This window comes from Eretmochelys imbricata, chromosome 3 (genome assembly GCF_965152235.1).
Source record: "Eretmochelys imbricata isolate rEreImb1 chromosome 3, rEreImb1.hap1, whole genome shotgun sequence".
NCBI lineage: Eukaryota > Metazoa > Chordata > Testudines > Cheloniidae > Eretmochelys > Eretmochelys imbricata.
The window spans coordinates 75450297-75470497 of record NC_135574.1 but is presented as its reverse complement, the minus strand read 5'-3'; the positions used below and the strand labels follow the sequence as shown (position 1 = coordinate 75470497).

At 41.2% G+C, this 20201-nt stretch overlaps 1 protein-coding gene across 1 annotated transcript in view; it reads left to right on the top strand.

Moving 5' to 3' along the window:
- FAXC (failed axon connections homolog, metaxin like GST domain containing) overlaps window positions 1-19833 on the top strand; it is a 35952-nt gene extending 16119 nt beyond the window's left edge. Inside the window, exons 4-6 of the mRNA XM_077811687.1 lie at window positions 4906-5123; window positions 17875-17991; window positions 19544-19833. Of these exons, the coding sequence (XP_077667813.1) occupies window positions 4906-5123; window positions 17875-17991; window positions 19544-19833 (625 nt within the window). The remainder of the gene's footprint in view (window positions 1-4905; window positions 5124-17874; window positions 17992-19543) is intronic.
- The last annotated feature ends 368 nt before the right edge of the window (window positions 19834-20201 follow it).

Genomic DNA, 20201 nt, shown 5'->3' with positions numbered 1-20201 from the left:
TAGTGCTCATCTTTAAGCAAGTTTCACCATTCTAATATTACAGATATAAAATGAATAGATATTGGTAGTAAGTACAGATAAATCAGTTTATCAAGCTGTGTAACAATAATATACTTTGATCAGGCTTGACAAAGCCCTGGCTGGGATGATTTAGTTGGGGATTGGTCTTGCTTTGAGCAGGGGGTTGGACTAGATGACCTCCTGAGGTCCCCTCCAACCCTGATATTCTATGATTCTATGATAAGACCCTGCGTAGGGCCAATTTGCAGTTGCCTTAACCCAGCCTCTAAATTTGTTGGCACACACATTTCTGTGTGCTCAGAATCATGGCTTTGTGTGAACAGATCAGGTAGTTGGCTGTTTAGTTACCTTCTTTGCAGGCCCAAATTTGAGATTTGGGGCATCTGATCCTCCAAAGCAGCCATACAAAATGTCACAAGTCTGAGGTTGTTCATGAAAATTATGTCTTTAATGAATCATCTGGGTCCACCCCCTTTGTACTTTCACCAGATTAATATCCATATTGGCAATCTTTATTTTGTGGTTGTCCTTTCCTGAACCAACCAGTTCTCAGTACTGCTCCACAACCAGTAAGTGAGGCTCATGGAAATATTTAATTCCAGTGAGAGTTTAATGGACAGGTATTGGGTGTTGAAGTTGTGGTGGAAATCTATGAGGGAGTTTAAGTCATTTGTCCAGAGGATGGAAATATCATTGATGTATCTCAGGTATATCATTGGTGCATTTGTCCCAAAATTCTTCTCCAAGTGGCCCATGAAGAGGTTGGCATATTGGGGAGTACCTATGGTTGTTCCCATGGTTTGGACAAAGTGTTTGTTGTTGAATGTAAAATTGTTATGGGTGAGGATGAAATGGATGAGTTTAGCGATGTGTTTGGGGTGGATATCTGAGGGTTGTCATTTGTTTTGTAACTATTTGAAGCAGGCAGCTATCCAGTCATTGTGAGGGATATTGGTGTATAGGGAGGTGACATCCATGGTGGCAAAGAGGGTGTGCTGAGGGAGGTTGTTAATGTTGTGGAATTTGTGGAGGAAGTCAGTTGTGTCCTGGAGGAAGCTGTCCCTTTGTGTGGTGAGTGGGTTGAGGATGGTTTCTATGAGTCCCAATATTCCTTCAGTAAGAGTGCTGTGGCCACATAGGATGGGTCTGCCTGGGTTCCTTGTTTGTGTATCTTGGGAAGCATGTAGAAGGTCCCTGGTTTGGGTTCGTGGGGGATGAGTTTGTAGAGTTTCTCTTGGATTTGTTTGGAAAAGGATTTGATGATATCCTTAAATTTATGGGTAAATTGTGTTGTAGAGGTCTTTTTTGAGTTCCTTATAATAGGTGGTGTCAGAAAGTTGTCAGTTGGCCTTGTTAACATAGTCAGCACTGTTGAGGACTATGATGGCACCCCCTTTGTCCGCTGGTTTGATCATTATTGTGGTTAGATTTTAGGGACTCTGGACAGATGACTTGGGGGGAGGGATAGCTCGGTGGTTTGAGCATTGGCCTGCTAAACCCAGGGTTGTGAGTTCAATCCATGAGGGGGCCATTTAGGGATCGGGGGCAAAAATTGGGGATTGGTCCTGCTTTGAGCAGGGGGTTGGACTAGATGACCTCCTGAGGTCCCTTCCAACTCTGATATTCTATGATTCTATGATGATAAACTCCCTCATATATTTACACCACAACTTCAGCAACCACCACCCAGCCATTAAACTCTCTTGCGAATACTCCCACACAAGCATCAACTTCCTGGACATCAGAATCAGCTTCAGCAATGGAATCTTATAAACAACTATATACAAGAAACCATGGATCATCACATCTGCCTTCATAGATCCAGTGACGACCCCAAAAGACACCAAGAAATCCTATTATCTACAGCTAGACGCTCAGGTACCACAGAATATGCTCTGAGGAGAAAGTCTCGGATACACACTTTAACACACACAAAACTGCTTTCACCAAACAAGGACACTCCACCAGAGACGTAGATCACATCATGGATCAGGCTACCCAAACACCCTGAGAGGACCTGCTTCAGTACAGCAATAAGACGCCCTTTGACCACACACACCTAGTTAAAAGAAAAGGAATACTTGTGGCACCTTAGAGACTAACAAATTTATTTGAGCATAAGCTTTCATGAACTACAGCTCACTTGTCACCGACCATCCCACACTGGAGCCCATATGGGGTATCATCCAAAAACTACAACCCATACTCAATGGGAATCCCACCCTGAAAGAAATCTTTCTTGAATCCCCTCTTCTGGCCTTCAAACAACCCCCCAATCTCTCCCAGCTCATAATCAGAAGCAAGCTCTCCACACACCAGGACACACCAACTCAAAGTGGCACCAGATCCTGCCAGAATACCAGTTGCAAAATCTGCAGACATATCTCCACTACTACAATGATCAACAGGCCCCCACAACACATCTTTCAAGATCCATGGATCCTACACATGCTAATCACAACATGTGGTATACCACATCCAGTGCCCTGAATGCCCCTGAACTACGTGGGTGAAACCAGACAATCACTGTGTTCTCGAATGAACTCACAGGAAAATGATAAAAGACAAAAACATCATATCACCTATTGGTGAATGCTTTTCACAGAACGATCACTCTATATCTGACTTCTCAGTCCTCATCCTGAAAGGAAACCTGCAGATCACTTTCAAAAAACAAGCCTAGGAGCTTAAATTCATATCTTTGCTAGATGTTAAAAATCATGGTCTCAATAAAGACACTGGATTTATGGTCCATTTCAACAATCTATAACTCACTAACTCCCCTTTTTGTCCTATGACTACAGGGTATTAATGGGTCACCTGGGATGGTCCCTTTAGAATATGTATTAATTACTGATGCTAAACTATCTGTTTGATCTTGTATTTAGCTTTGACACTCTTAGTACCTTTCCCAGACCGCAAGAAGAGTTCTGTGTGGCTCAGATGCTTGTCTCTCTTGCCAACAGAAGTTGGCCCAATAAAAGATATGACATCACCCACCTTGTTTCTTTAAAACTGACTTACCTAAATCAATTTCAAATTAAAAAAATTGCCTTGCCTTTAGTAGACCAGCTCTCAGAATACTTAAATATAAATATTAATTCACAGAATTAATTTTAATTTGATTAACTGAAAATGTTTCTAGGTGCTCAGCTTTGAGAGTATTGTATATTTTAGGCTTTTATTACAACTTGCTTGGCTTTTAAGCCAAATATCCTCCTTTTACTCTTAGCAAGAAATATCCTTGGTGACTTTTTGCCACATGTTAATAGAGTCATTAAAGTGAAGAATTTGTGAGCTGTTGCCTAAAGAGATTAGAAATGGACCCTAGTGAGAAAGTAGGTGTCGTGTCAGGGGAATATTGAACTCTGCTTCTGTCTGTGGTTGCAGACATTTGTGATGATATGAAAGAAAATGTATAGGAGTGCCCAAAAGGATTTTGCTCATTCTCTCTCTTGCATTAGTTAATCAGTATGTACAATGAGGAAATCCCATAGGCTTAGAACTATGTACAATGATAAACTGAAGTCATGTTCAGAACAGGAAAAACTGGGTTCTGGTGGCTTCTGCTGGAAAATCCCAGTACACTGGAACAGTTAATCTGTAGACCGTATTCTACACTGTGTGATATTTCAACTTCTCTGACTAACTGCACTAGGCTGTTGTGCCTCCATCAACCAGCTTTCAAAATGACCAAAAATGTTTCAGCTGATTTTATATTTTCCAGTTTGGAAATTACTAGGAATACCCGGCACAAATTGTCATAAACACCCTGCATTTCCCAGACACCCGAGGCTGCATCTGCTCTTCCCACCTCCTTCTCCGATGGATAACTCTTTTAAACTCCCTGCTCCTGCTCTCTTTGAAGTTGGTGACAATAATCCTATTGCCTTCAATGGGAGTGCTTAACTGTTCAATATTTACTTACGATGACTGTCACTTTCCAAATTAATTGTTCCTTTTTTCACAAGCTTCTTCAGCAAAAAATTGAAATTTCTCTTTAACCCATTGGAAGAGTAATAAAGACCAGCAATTCAAGTGAGAACTGGGAGATTTTGGCTGGCAAAGCAAATATAATGAAGACTCCTTTTAAAAGAATACATCCTCCATTCAACCAAACAAACATATAGATTGAAATACAGCAAAGTCCTTTTGAAAATATATCTCATTCAGGGTAAACCTTCACTTCATAAGAGGATAAAATGCAAAAGAAAACCAACCTGACAAAGCATAAATCTCTTAAATGAATTATTTTTCTGTTTAAACCATAAACCTTAATACATTTCAGAGGAGAGTGGAGGTCTCTGAAACAAATACCTATTACAAGAATCATATTATTAGGTCTCTGAAACAAATACCTATTACAAGAATAATATTATTGCAGCAAAATGATTCATTTGGCAGGCTTCAGCAGTGCATAGAGTCACTTCTTAGACGAAGTAAAAATAAAGCTTAAGACAAAGGGAATGGATAGGTAGGAAAAGTTTGTCTAATGTGTATCAGTCTTTTATTAACACCAGATCTGGTTTGCACAACGCTTTGCTGTGCTAATCTAGGGCTTGGACTTGCAACCCTTATTTCTGTTGAGTAGTACTTACTCCTCGAATCTCACTGATCTCAGTGAGACTACTTGCATGACTAAGTGCTATGCAGTGTGAAAAAGTGTTTCAGAACGAGGGCCAACATTTAGTATTCTGGTTGATATTCCACATTCACAGAAAGATGTATATTTTACCACAGAGCTAACTTTCCATCAGGCCAATAATCCTCAGGGCCTCAAGATTTACGCAAGCTCTTCATCAAACCCTTTTGCGGGTTACTTTGTAGCGGTGGTGGGGGGGTCAATATGCTGCACAGTTGTAACTTGTTTTCACCACATTCTAGGACATTAGCTTATTGCCAGTGGGTGGACAATCTCCACGAGACCCAGAAGATGCTTTCGTGCAGTGGCCCCTTTAGTGACCTGCTGAAGTGGATTCTGTGCCACCTAACAAAAGGAATTGTGAAACGAGAAATGTATGGTCATGGCATCGGCCGCTTCTCGGAGGAAGAGATATACAAGCTGATGGAGAAAGACATGCGGTCACTAGCAGGCCTCTTGGGTAATGTACAACCCATTATATTCTGCACAGTCACTTTTTTCATGATTAGATTTACTGGTAATGCTCTCTGCCAGGCTGTTTAAACATTACATTTTGTTTCCAAACTCTATGTACAGACTATCATGGCACTATCATTCCATGTCTGTCTTCCTAGTTAAGGGGATGTCACTTCTTTTCTTGCTGCCATTGTACATGTATATTGCCAAATTCTGCCACCAGAGGCATACACTCATCTCCTTTTATCTTTGCTGGGAATTGTGTGTGTGTGTGTGTGTGTGTGTGTGAGAGAGGGCAGAATTTGGCCCAGGGCTTTTTAACAGAAAATATTTGTAAAGCTGGTGTTTGAAAATCACTTGAAGGTATTATAGTTGTTTTGATGAGTGGATAATTTGATTGACATTAACACTCTGAGTGAGCTGTTTACTAACAAGTGATAACTGTTATTTGGTTGGCATTCAAACTGGTTGAGCTTCTGGTGAGACATGGGTTTGTACTGTCAGAAGTGATGGTGTAGGACTTGTTTGTTGCAGCAGGTGGACCTTTAGTGACAAAACTGAACCAAATTAGTGACCACTTTAAAAGTTTTTGGTTTCCTCCTTCAAAAGAGCTAGTCTACTCCACTCATCTGTGCTCCCTTCTCCAACCCCCGCCCCCAAGAAATACTGTTCAGCTGACTGCTTGATAGAGCAGTAGTGAAACTCTGTATTAGAAAAGACGAATTTTAGTTCCTTTATCTTATCCTTTTCCACTGTCCTCTAATTTTTCCTCTGTTTCATACATGTATGGTAAAGTTAAAGGGGTAAAGCTTGATTCAGAGTTAGCTCATGTCTAGCTGTGTAGGATGAAATCCTGTTGGAGCATTGTTGATGTATGAGGAATTTATTAAATGCATATCTTCTATTTGTTAACAATGCTTTCTCCACTCTTAATTCTGTTTTTCATAACACCTTTTCCAGCTCTTTGCTAGCTTCAGCTACATTGTTCTTTCTCTGGGATTCACAGTGAAATTCATAGAGTTTAAGGCCAGAAGAGACCATTAGGTCATCTAATCTAACCTGTATATTGCAGGCTACTAAGTTTCACTCCTGTAGCGGGCCCAATAACTTGTGTGTGACTAAAGCATATTTTCCAGAAATGTACCCAGTCTTGATTTATAAACATCAAGAATCCACCACTTCCCTTTGTAGTTTGTTCCAGTGATTAATCCACCTCACTGTTAAAAATTGGTGCCTAATTTCTGACTTTTGAGCCCTTTAGTACATGGTATTTTCTCCCTGTAAAGGTACTTAAGCTGTGTAATCAAGTCACCTTTCAGTCTTTTTGATCTTCTTAAGTCTCTCACTGGTATTTTCTGCAGCCCTCAAATCATTTTTATGGCTCTTTTCTGCACCCTCTACAATTGTACAACATTCTTTTAAAAATGTGGCCACTAGAATTGTATGCAGTATTCCTATTTCATTCTCATCAATGTCCCTACTTCTACTCACTGCTCCCCTGTTTATACATCGAAGGATTGCATTAGCCCTTTTTGCCATACCATCGCATTGGGAGTGCATGCTATTTATTATTAATTATTATTATTATTGTTATTATTTGGATGATGATCATGTCTAGGAGCTCCAGTCATGGAACAGGACCCTATTGTATTAGGTTCTGTACAAACAGAGAACAAAGATGGTTCTTGCCCCAAAAGTTTGTAATCTAAGTATAAGACAAGAAACAACAGATGTATACAAACTGACCAACAAGGAAGTACAAGGAAAGAGAGAATATTGGCTGGCATAGTAAGCTGTGGTTTCAGCACACCAGCTATTCTAGCCCATAAATCCTTTTCAGAGACTCTGCTTTCAGGATACAGACCCCATTCTGTAGGTATGGCCCGCATTCCTTGTACGTAGGCGAGGCTCCTGCATGTGTCCCACTTTTGCCTTTTGCCTTCAAAAGGCAAAAGCTGGACACATGCAGGAGCCTCGCCCCTTTGGGGCCACATCCCTGCTCCTCCTCATCCCTGATGCCCCACTCCCTGCTCCTCCTCCTCTTCCCCAAGACCTCACCCTCTGCTTCTCCTCTTCCCCCTGAGGACCTGCACTCTTACCAGGCCAGAAGCCTGAGCTGGGCTGTGGTAAGAGCTGCCCAGGGAGCCCAGGCCGCTCTGGGGGAGCCCTGGACCGTTCACCTGCCCTGAGCTATGATCATTCCTTGTAACTAGTAGGGCCTCATGGTGAGGGGGGCTAAGGCCCACCTCAACTCCCCCTCCAGGAAGAGGCCAGCACTGCCCCTGAGCTTTGGGCAGCCGCAGAGCAGCACCACAGGTAATCCGGGACAAACATTGTCCTGGAGTCATTCGGACCGGGACTTGAACTCTGTATTTCAGGACTGTCCTGCCTAATGTGGTACAGGTGGTCACCGTAGTACCTAGATATACAACTTTTCATTTGTCTGTATTAAAACATATTTTGTTTGAATGGGCCCAAGTGATCCACGTCGCTCTGTATGACAGCCCTGTCCTCATCATTATTTACCACTCCTCCAATCTTTGTCATCTACAGATTTTATCAACAGTGATTTTATATTTACTTCCAGGTCATTTAAAATGTTGAATAGCATTGGACTTAATCCCAGTCCCTGCAGAACCCCACTAGAAATACCCCTCTTCAGTAATGATTTCCCTTTGATGACTACTTTTTGAGATCTGCCAGTTAGCTAGTTCTTAATCCGCTTAACGTTTGTTTTCTTGATATTAGATAATGGCAATTTTTAATCAGAATGTCAGGTAGTACTAAGCCCAATGCCTTACAGTAGTTTAAACTAATTTTATATAACTATTACTATATCTACATATCTATATTGATATAAGTATGTAACTATATTTGATAACTTTATTGCAGTTATCTTTAGCAACCAAACTTGTAATCTCATCAAAGAATGAAGTCAGGGCTATTTTTCATAAACCCTGTTGATGATCATAAATTATATTCATATCTTTTAATTCTTTTTCAGTTGAATCTCATATCAGCTTTTCTATTGTTTTGCCTGGGATTTGTGTTAGACTATCTAGCATTTAGTTACCTGGATCATCCTGTTTGCCTTTTTTGAATATTGGCATATTATTAGCACTCTTCCACTCTTATGGAATTTTCCTGGTATTCCAATATTTATTAAAAATTAGCGTCAGCAGTCTAAAGATCTTCTCACCTAGCTCTTTTAGGATACTTGGGTGCAAGGTTATCTAGGGCCTGCTAATTTTAAAACTTTTATCCCTAGTAGAGGTTGTCTAACATCCTCTCCACTAGAGATGTGTGGAAAAAGGGAATTCTGTTTTGTAGAGGATTTCAATATTTTGAAATTTGGTTTAATCCTGATTGGGAAATTTGGTTTCATTCCCTGCCTGAGTTCCATCAGAACTTTGGCAAAATTAGACTGTCTCTGGAAAAGTTCCAATTTTGTTGCATAGGCAAATTCTGACGAAGGATTGTTTTGCTAGTGTTGTGCTGACCAGCTCTACTGCTTAGCTGATAATGGCCTGGAAGTTTGTTCATCGTTGTCATATGATATTAGTATATCATCCTCCTTCTTTCCAAATATAGAACAAAATATTTATTGAGCACTTCTGCCTTTTCTGTGTCATTATTAACAATCTTACCCTTTCCATATAGCAATGGATCTATACCATTGTTAGGATTTCTTTTGTTCCTAATATACTTAACTCCTTTTTATTGTCCTTTGCCCTGTCAGCCCTGGATTTTCCCTGTTGTTTTTAACTTCCCTTATAATTGTTCTGCACCCTATAACTTCTGATTTATATTGATGCTATCTTTCTTCCCTTTCCCCCATTTGTTATATTTTGCTTTTTTATTTCTAGTTGCAGCCTTCACTTTGCCACTGAACTAGGATGGGCTTGTAGCCAAAGTTGTCCTCTTTCTTGATTTTGGAATTATGGCTTTTTGGCCATCTGATGAACTCTTCTTAAAGAGCTCCCAATTTTCATTCACATTTCTGTCTAAATTGTTCTCCTGGTCAATTTTGCCAATAATTTTCCTTTTGAAGCATCATGAGTGTGTATATTTCTGGTTGGAACTGTCCTCTCTTTGCCCATATTGAATGCAATCAGGCCATCTTCACTGGTTCCTAGGCAACTGCCAACTTCCAGTCCAGTGATTAATTTATCATAAAGAAGTCATAAAGAAAATAGTTACCTTATGTCGGATGCAATACTTTTGGTGTTAGAAAAATTATCATCCACAATTTTTCCTACTGGCTATGTGAGATCTCTACCATATGTCTCCCAAACAGTGCTTTTTGGGGTGTAGTAATGGCAATATTACTTCTTTCCAAAGAGTATGTTTAGAGGAGATCTTAGCAGATGTGTGTTTAGTACTTCTGTGGGACTAGCACTAATTGGAAAGTGAAGTGACCAACAGGGATCTCCTACAATATTCTGCATTCCTTCCAACAGCTGGACCACTATGTAAAGATACTTTGGGCCTTATTTGCAGAGCTGCACAGCTCCAGCAGCTGATATTGAAGACAACTGCACTTCTGAACATCAGGCCACATGTAAATTCAATTAATACGTAAATTAGAATTGGTTGAACTATCCATTTTGAATTTAGCTCTTGTTAGGTAGCTAATCAGTTGTAAACTCATCCCAACTTTCTGGGAATTAATTCATTATTTGTAAGTAGAGGAAAGATGGGTCAGTGGCTAGCCAAGGATTTGGGAGAGTATCACTGGGCTCTTTGTTTGTGAACTAGTTGATAGGATTCATTTATTTTTTCTAAAATGGCTTTAATTTGTTTAGCAGTTTTGCGGTTTTATAAAATAAAGCAGTGTCTCCTTCTACTTCCCCCAGTTTCAAAAGGCTGTTGGGTCATTCTCTACAATGGAATGGCTTTACTTTCCACATTGTCTTGTCATATATCTGAGAATGATACATTTTATAATATGCCTGGGCACAGTGTGCTGAATTAAGTGCTCGTCCTTATTTCCTAGTGTATATAGATTGAAATCAGACCCATAATCAAGCAATAAGACTTTACAGACACTTCTCCTAGTTTATTATTGCAGATCTCGGGTAATGTAATAAGTAAGGCATCAGACAGAAGCGCATGTGAATAGCTGCTTGAGAAGCACAATAATCCTTGGAAGTGCAGTGTCAAATATCTTGTTGTAAAAGTTTATTTATAAATAAAAATGAGGCAAAATGAATTTATAAATAAAAACCAGTCAGAGCTTGACATTATGATGACATCTGGGTAGCCAATTAGAAAACTCTGTTTATAATCTAATCTTCTCTCCTAAAACTGGTTGATCACCTTTTTTGTTTGTTTCATTAAAATGTCAGTTTAACAGCATGATAGCAGAACACGGTGAATGTTTTTAGGACACTGGCAGTCTGCATGAAATTTGTATACTTAATAATGAACAGAGTGTGACCCTGGGTGCCTGTGGCAGCCCTCACTGAAAATACCAAGGTCAGGGCAGGCTACAAAAGGGAGAGCAGATATTCCCAAAACTGGTGGTTAACACTGAAGTTAAACTCACCAATGAGACACAAACTGTACCTCTGAGCCCCCAAACTGGTTATCAAGAAGCAAAAAAAAAAAAAAAAAAAAAAAAGAAGAAGAAGAAGAAAGAAATTACACAGCCCCCTTTATTGCATTCCGGTTTTCTGGCTCCCAATCATCACATAGGTCCAGTACAGTGAGAAGTTATTTAAAAACTCTGCTCACTATACACAATGTTCTTCTGACCCCAAAGAGTCAGCCACTTTACCAGGTCAATATTAGTTTTGATCTTATCCAAAATACCACGCTGCCAGCCAATTGTTTAGTGTCTCAAACTAAAGGTTTAACATTAAAAAAAAAAAAAGAACAAGAAGAGAGTTGTTAAATGATAAAGCATTCAGATACATACAGAGACTTCACAGTCTATATGTCAGGTTCTTAGCAGTATTGGTGAGTTTGCTGGCTTGAAATTCTCTCTGGAATATATCCACAGGTCTTGGATGGGTCTGTCAGCTCTTTGTTCAGAGCTTCAGTTTGTCGCAAAGTTACTCCAGCAGTAAGAAGCAGGAATGAAGACAAAATGGAGATGATGCAGCTGCCCTTTATATTCCTTTTGCCATGTGGCTTGTACTTCCTATGTCCCAAATGCAAGCTTCACAGCACATGGCATGGAAAAGCCTCAGAGTTCTCTGCTCACACGCATACCACATGCCTTGCAGACTCATAAGGTGTAATCCCTGGCCTTTCAGTGGGTTCATTGTACAGCTGATGACCCATCAAACAAGCTAGGTAGTGCTGATGCCAATCTGTCTAGGGGGGCACCCAGAAACACAGCACAAGTTTGGAAACATAGATATAGATGTAGGGACATATCTATAACTCACAATACAAAGGTGATACAAACAAGATTATCATATTTAGTGAATTGTAACTTTTCCATGGATGCCTTACATGGTATATCTGGTAAGATTCATTGCACTTTTATAATATTGGTATCAACAATATCATAAAGTGTCTCCCATATTCCATACAGTGTCACACAGAGAAACACAGAAATTTACATAGTACATCTCTACCCCGATATAACGTGGGTTCGCATACAACGCGGTAAAGCTCCGACATGCTGCTCTGAGCAGTGTGTTAAGGGTGCCGGGCTGGGCCGGGGCCGAGGGGTTGGATAAGAGGCAGAGAGTCTTGGGGGCAGTCAGGGGCTCCCCCCCAGGGTCTGGGAGGCAGGAGCTGTGGGGGGGCACTTTTGGGGGCCCCGCAGTCCCAGAGTAGTCTGGGGGATTAGCAGGGGGCCGGGAGCCGCCTGTTCTGCTTCCCTCGTCCCAGCCCTCGCCCCAGCCGTGTCGCTCAGGAGAGGGAGCTTGGGGGAAGAGATCCCCCCCGCATTCACCGGCAGCGGTGGAAGTGGAGCAGCCCAGCCCCAGCCTGCTCCACTCCACCAGCTCCCAGCAGCGGCGCTCCGCTTCCCGTTGCAGGTGAGTACGGGGGGCGTCCCTTCCCCAACCTTCCCACACTCACTGGTGGCAGGAAGTGGAGCACTGTGACTGGGAGGTGGCGGAGTGGAGTGGGCTGGGGCCATGTTGCTCCACTTCCCGCCGTTGCCGGTGAATGCCTGTCAGGGGGCGGGGGTGTGGATAGGGGTTGGAGCAGTCAGGGGACAGGAAGCAGGGGGGTTGGGTAGGGGGTGGGGTCCTGGAGGTGATTAGGGACAGGGATCTCTGGAGGGGGCGGTCAGGGAACAAGGAATGGTGGGGGGGGGGGCAAAGCAAGTTCAGTATAACGCGGTCTCACCTATAACGTGGTGAGATTTTTTATCTCGCAAGGACCGCGTTATATCGGGGTAGAGGTGTAGTTAAAGAGCAACATAAAATACTTCATTGGAATAGTCTAATATCACTGGGTCAAATTTTGCTCCCCCCCCCCCCCCCCCCGTTGTGTTGAATAGTATCTTGCTCCCAAGGTGTTACTCCCACTAATTTTAATGCAATTATTTGTGGCCCTCGTCAATGATAGGGTGTCAGAATCTGGCCCTTTGTCTTTACAAAATGATTCTCCCTGTGATTGACAAACCCTGTTTGGGCTTAATTTTTTCAGCTGATCCAAGTGTCATTCAGGCACTACAGCACGGGGAGCCATATAAGCACCTAGACAGATAAATAGCAACTGCTGCAAGAGTTCTCCTTCGTGTGTGGATATCTTGACATAATCACCTGGGCTGGGATTTTTAAATGTGCATGTTGGAGTTAGATGTCCAGCTCCTAGGAAATTCAATGGCAGCTGCTGGGTACCTAACTCCCAGCTGCTGCCACAGCTACTGCTTCCATGGGGCTCCGACGGTAATTTAGAGGGCCCGGGCTCCCAGCTACTGCAGTTGGGGTATTTAAAGGCCCCGCGCCATCTGGTTGAGGCCCCACCACCCCTGCTTAGGACCCCAGCCCTGTGTACCAGTAAGTCCCTTGAGTTACTTTCACCCCTGAGCATAACGCCACGGCATGATAGGGGTACAATTGCCCTGACCCTTACAATTAAATAAAAAGCTCTTCTGGATTTCCCACCTATCTTCTCCCTTCCATGAGTTTTCCCATAGGAGGGGGCAATTGGTTCTTGGTTCTTAATTAGAAAAACCCAGGGCAACAGTAGGAGGATTCAAGTTCTGTCTAAATCCTAATGCAAAGTGGCTGCTTATCTTGAGTTGATTTGGAGACTGTTACAGATCAGATTACTTTGAAGCCCCTTTTGCACCATGACAAACACACACTGGAGCAACAATATTTATTTTTAGCTTCAAAAATAGTTTCCGTAAAGGAATAACTTGGCAGCTGTCCAGTCTCTCTATGTGGAAGGGGTGGAAATATTTACCTTGCTTGGTTTGAAGCTGAGCTTTACTCCTCACCTGGTGGTGGTAGAGTACTATTGCAACGTTCTGAAGCAGACTTTAACATGTATATGGTGTCAGTAAGTGCATGCATAGAATAGTGTAGAAGTAGAATTTTATATAGCACCTCTCATACTCAAGATATCCCAGAAGGCCTGGCAAAACAACAGATTAGTAAGCATAACAACAGTTCATGCTTAACTTTGGACACCAAGGACCAGATCGTTAATGGGTGTAAATCAACAGCAAGAGATCTATTTACACCAGGTTAAGATGTGGGCTAGGAGCTCTTTAGTCAATTTTTCTTATCAGAATTTTCTTCTACAGTTTTCAGAAAGTACCACTAAGGTCTTCTACTTCCACACAGATTACTGCCAGAGATGCTACCTTTATCAGAAAGGTGGTGTAGTTTGTACTCTGCTGTATTGTCTATATATCTTAGGTATTTAAATGGCCCACATTATCAAACTATTTTAGCACTGATATTTAATGAATATACCCTCACAAAACCCTGGGAAAAATATGGAAATAATATTAGTCCCATTTTACAGATAGGGAACTGAAGCATAGAGGGCTCAATGGTGGGATCCACACAGGGACTTCAGTAGGTTTCTATGATTTCTTTTACAATTGCAAATGAGCAAGAGATTTTAATGAATCTGTTAACTGGCCACCCAGCTGTTCTCAGCTAGCAGTTTACCACAGGCATCATGGCTGAGGCGGATTCTGAGTAGGCACTTGAGGGAAGACAGGGCACTGGCTTTGAGTCAGCACAGGGAGCGCATTTAATGCTTTATGTGCACTGGCGATTGTGGGAGGTGAGCACTCTGAGAGATGCAGTTTAAATTACCTTTGTGGGGCAGGATGGTCTCTCCTTTTATTGCACTTGTCATCCCTATGGAGAATTCTGTTTCTTTTCTTTTTAATTATCTAAAATCCTAAAGGAGAAGTTCTCAGGGAAATTCTGATGGTCAAGAATCAGCTTTCTTGCCATCTCTTGGGGCAAGATTGTGAATTAGGTACAGCTCAGAGCAAGGAGTCCTGTGAGAGTGTTGCCACCCCACGAGGGGCCCTAGGAGGTATGCCTACGATATAATTTGATGCTTGCTTATACCAGTAGTCCATGTCTACACTGCTAGCTAGGGGTTGTGATGCTGAGCTCCCTCACACATGCTTATGCTAGCTTGATGAAAGCTAGTGTGAGTATATTGTAGTGTAGCTGTGATAGCATGGGCAATGCTGGCATGGCTCAGCCGTGCCAAATATGTACTCACGGGGTTCAGGTGGGTTCGCACTTGGCACGGCTATGTTGTGCTGCAGCTGCTTGTGCGACTGTGGCTACACTATTTCATACCTATGCTAGGTCTCAGTGAGCTAGCCTGAGTGTGTGTACGTGAACTGTGAATTGCCCCCAAGCTTGTAGTGTAGATGGGGCCTCAGTGATGACTTGCCTCATGGCTCTGCTGTAACGAAGGCATGTTGGGAGTGCCTGCCTATGCCTGAATCCAGAGTCCAAGTAGCCATATATATAAATGTCATATATATAATATCAGAGTTGGAAGGGACCTCAGGAGGTCATCTAGTCCAACCCCCTGCTCAAAGCAGGACCAATCCCCAATTTTTGCCCCAGATCCCTAAATGGCCCCCTCAAGGATTGAACTCACAACCCTAGGTTTAGCAGGCCAATGCTCAAACCACTGAGCTAGCCCATGCAGAAGTGTCGGGGACTGTTTTTACTCCCCTTTAATCCCTTCCTCGGGCATGTAGTCCTAGTCACAGTCTTGTTTGCATTTGTTTTTAGGGATCTGAGAACAAAATTTCAGAAGAATGAGGTTGGGAACCCTCTTTCTCTTCTCACATGTCTGGTATTATGCTTTAACTGTCTGAAGAGTTCCACTGAGATTTTCTGTCTGCCCTCCCTCCCCCCGCAGCTAGGCGTGCTGCAGGTGTGAGAGGAGGCCACTGGCAGGAGAGTAGGTGAATATAACAGTCACTACCTTCCCTGGCTGTACCAACATCACCATGCAGCAAGGTGGATTGATTTAAATCAAGGTAATTTAAAGGATGATTTAAGCCAGCAACCAGGAAACCTTGATTTAACTCATCTTGTTTTGCATTTGTACTTTTGTTATTTTCCTAAAGAAAGGTTGATTCTCATTGATCTGTAACAATTAAAACATGTTGATTTGCAACTAAATATAGCCTTTAGATGAAATTTGGTACTCTCTTTTGTTAACCACGAGGATGCACTATATCTGTACATATTTACTTAATAAATTATGTAGCTTAACACACATTAATTCAGATTCTTAATTTTTGCGTCTTTATCGTGTTAGAAAATAGTGAATGGTGCATTTCTTATTTACTGGATGATGTTGAAATTTTTACTCGTGACTTGTGTCAAGCTGCATTTGGACAGAAATTGGAATTAAATTAATAATGTGCAAAACCAACATTTAATAGTTTTTATTAATTAAATAACTATCTTAAATGTGCTGGATACTTAAGAAAAAATAAGTAAGTTTATCACAATATGTTTTGCATTTAAAACTAACTGATTTAGTAAACAAAGTAAAGCAAGTATTATCTATAGTTAGTGAATTGAACTGATTGTTTCTTGTCACAATGTCCTTCAAGGTTTCAGGCTTTGTCTACACTCGCACTTCTGTTGGTAATACTTTTGTCAGTCAGGGATGTGAAAAAACACACACAAAAGTTTCACCCGCAAAAGCAGGGGATGCTCTCCCACCAACATAGCTACCACTGCTTGTTAAGGGTGGTTTAATTGTGCCGGAGGGAGAGCTCTCTCCCACCAGAATAGAGCAGCTACCCGGGAGACCTTACAGCAGCGCAGCTGGAGCAGTACATCTGTGCCACTGTAAGGTCCGTAGTATAGACAAAGCCTTAGAATTAGTAAATCTCATCCTCTCACATCTAGTTTTTATTCATAGATTGGAAGAAGAAAACAAGCTTTCCTGGTTTTTCAACTCCCTGTTGTTTTCTTACATTTGAATGAACTCGTTATTGAACTGAACTGAACTGATTGAATAAATTGAAATGAAGAAAATATTCACTCTGCCCTTGCAGAAGAGGCTACTGTTGTAAAAAGCTGGTTTAGCACTTCAGCAACACTAGCTGCTGGGATGCTTAGCCAGTGACTTTCACTAATCCACTGGTATGACTTTCTTTAAAACTTCAGCAGCAAACATGATTGGCTTAATATTATTTTTTATTTAAATGATTTTAATACATTATGGTAAGCTTAGGCCTTAAGAGAGGCTGTCATAATTTCAAATTTAATTTTAAATAGATTTATTTTTGAAAATAAAATATGTTTAAATGAACATAATCAATTTTAAATGAATAAATTCTGATGTTTTTTTTAAAAAATAGTATTTTTAAAAATAATAGATTTTTAAAAATCCACTCCAAAATGCAGTGTTACTTCCCAGCATGACACTGTTCTGGACTTGAGCATGAAGCACAGTTAAATTGTGTTAAATTCCTCGCAGCAGGTAAAATGGGATTTTAGCTCAAAGTATGTAACTGTGGTGTTGGGAACAACTTTTGAGATTTGTACAAGATGGTTCAAGACTAGACACAATGTAACTACCACAAAGACATTTGCTGCATTTCCTGCTGCCAGAGGGATTGCTTACCTGAATGTTCTATTCAGACAATGGACTTATGTAGTAGCTGGTCTTTTCACAGGGAAAAAGTGTTCAATTTTAATATTCTGTTTGACTTCGTAGAGGAAGTTGTCATTCTCGGTTATTCACAAAGCTGCATTACTACGATGTAGGATGCTTGAGTAGTAGACTGTGTAGTACTTTGGAATACACTGCATTGCATTGCTGTACAGTTTTGCTTAAAGTTGTTTTATAAACCTAAAGCTAGTAACCCCAACAAACCAGAGCAGTGTAAACCAAACCGAGGAAGACTATCACTCAGAAGTGGGATGAATAGATTTGGATGATTCAGATCCATACAGTACTGGATGTGCCTTTCCTGATGATGATTCTGAATTGCTTTTCAAAAGAATCTTCTTTCATACCTTACTGTGTGATGATTATAATTATTTATTTGTATTGTAGCGCCTAGGAGCCCCAGTCATAGACCAGGATCTTTTGTGCGAGACGCTGTACAAATAGAACGAAAAGAACCTTCTCTGTGCCCAGGCCAAAATTTGGCCCATATGCAGTTGCTAAAGCATAGATCCCAGAACCGGATATTTTTGGGGAGCATACGGGTTGCCAGTCAAATCGTTTCAGTAAGACACATGTTAAAAGATGCAATCCATATTTATAGTTGGGAGAGGTACCTGCAGGTCCATAATTGTTCACCATTTTACCATTTACAGGCGACAAGAAGTACATCATGGGACCAAAGCTTTCCACTCTCGATGCCACTGTCTTTGGCCACCTGGCTCAAGCAATGTGGACATTACCAGGGACTAGACCTGAGAGACTAATCAAAGGTAAGACAATCTTAGAGATTTGGACATCTCTTTTGGTAGCATTCTCTGCTTGTAGGACTAGGGCAGGCTTTCAGGGGGATCTCATTATAATATGCAGGAAAACACTGTCAGGATCATATGACATTTGAAGACAGAATGAGCCTAGAAGTTCAGCTAGAGTGTCCTGTCTTTTGATGTACTCTGTACTTTTGATGTTTTTCTATCCAAAGGTGCCTTCATTTCCCCCCATGAAATTCTTCACATTAGTTGCTCCTATTGCTGTACTTGGTAGCTTACACACTACAGCACTCTGTTTAAATAAATTTGGCCTTTGCTCTGTTAATTAATTAATGTTCGCAAAGTGTTTGATAATGAAATCACTATGGGCTAGATGATGCCTCTCTTGCTTACACTGAGTAGTATCATACTCTGCAAGTAGTCCCAGTGAAATCAGAACCTTAATGGCTACTGCAGATACAGGGAAAGGAAGGAGCCCATCTTCACTTTTGGATCCCAAGGTAAGTTTGCAGAACTAGCAGTTAGAAAAAAACCCACTCTTTTACTGGTAAGCTGAGCACATTTGATCTGGAGTCATAGATGCATGATAAATATGAAGGTTCCCGCCCCGAGCCATTGATGAAAAACACTGCATATAAGAGCTGGGTGTTGTTGTTGTTGTTATATGCTTCTCTTCTATGACTTTGATCTCTGAAGGATCTCAGGGAAAATCTTAGGGGACCCATGAATTTCAAGAATTAGCCTTATGTTGATTGAAACCCCATCTGCCCTACCAAAATAATCAGATGGACACACCCATCCCCTACAATACAGTACTCTCCAGTCTGACTCCCCCTAACCAGACAGCTGCTTATGCTATGAAATACTGCACACACGTTTTTTTCCTGGATGTACTGTTGTGTTTTGTCCTTCACTGAGGTTTTTATAATATCTTCATAAATGTATAAGAAAAATACTTTCATTCCATCCTTCCATCCCTAATGTGTACAATACCTAAGGGTGTGCTACAGTGACCATGTAAAAATTCTGTGTGTCAAATGCCAAATTTATCTTGCGAACAGTACTGCCATCTTGTGGTCCAAAACCAAAATTTGCCTCCAATTGCACGACATTCATTTAATAAGTACATAGAATATGTATGGCCAAATTCTGTCTTTGGATGCCAGGTTTGTACAAAATGCATAACAATTTTATTGTGACAGATTTATAAAATCAGTAATCTTTTTCCTTTGAGTCACATTCATGAAGATTAATTCTAATTGCTTAACTTTATAGCTACGCTCATACATAATCCTTTCATTTTGACCCTGCTTACCACAGGTACGTTAATCAAGTCACAACTATTTGCATTTTTCATTTGATTGAACTCGTAAACAGTACCGTTACTATGTTTGATCGCATCTTAGCCTTTTGGAAAGAGGTCTCTAATGCCTCCCTGGAAACAAGCCAGGAAGATTTCTTTTAAGACCACTCCTGTGAATTTTCTTTGCAGTAAACATTGTCACAGGATTAATGATTAGGAGTATTTACACTGGCTTATTTTACTGTGTTGCAGGTGAACTGATTAACCTTGCTATGTACTGTGAAAGAATAAGGAGGAAATTCTGGCCAGAGTGGCACCAGGACGACGATAATACCTTTTACGAATCTGAGGAAAGTAGTGAAGCTAGCAAGACTCACACCCCATTGCAGGACTTCAGCTTTTATTCAAGGACAGAAACATTTGATGAGGAGGGGACAGAGAACAGTATTTCCCAAACCCCTGACACAGATTATACTGGACACTCGCTCTTTGATTCTGATGTGGACATGGATGACTATACAGATCACGCACAATGCAAGTAATGTATCCAAGCACCTCTCCATTTGTATCAGAAATGCCACTTCTTGGGACCAGTCCAACTTTCCCATGTTCATGCCAGTGTGGAAGAGATCATTGTGCTTGACACGTTTCACATGCTACCTGGACTATTTCAGCCTTATTTCATTTTGTAAATCCATTCAGATGGAGCTTAGGTTAAACAATTAGAACAAGGCAAACAAGAGATCCAGAGGGTAGGAGGATCTTAGGCCTACATATTGCTCCCACTGAAAACAGATTCCAAAATCATGCGAGCAAACCGACCAGAGGTGGAACAGAGAGGTCACGAGAGCTGCTGTGTGTTGAGTTTCTCATCTTCACAGCAAGGGGTTGACAGAAAGGGAAAAGTGTT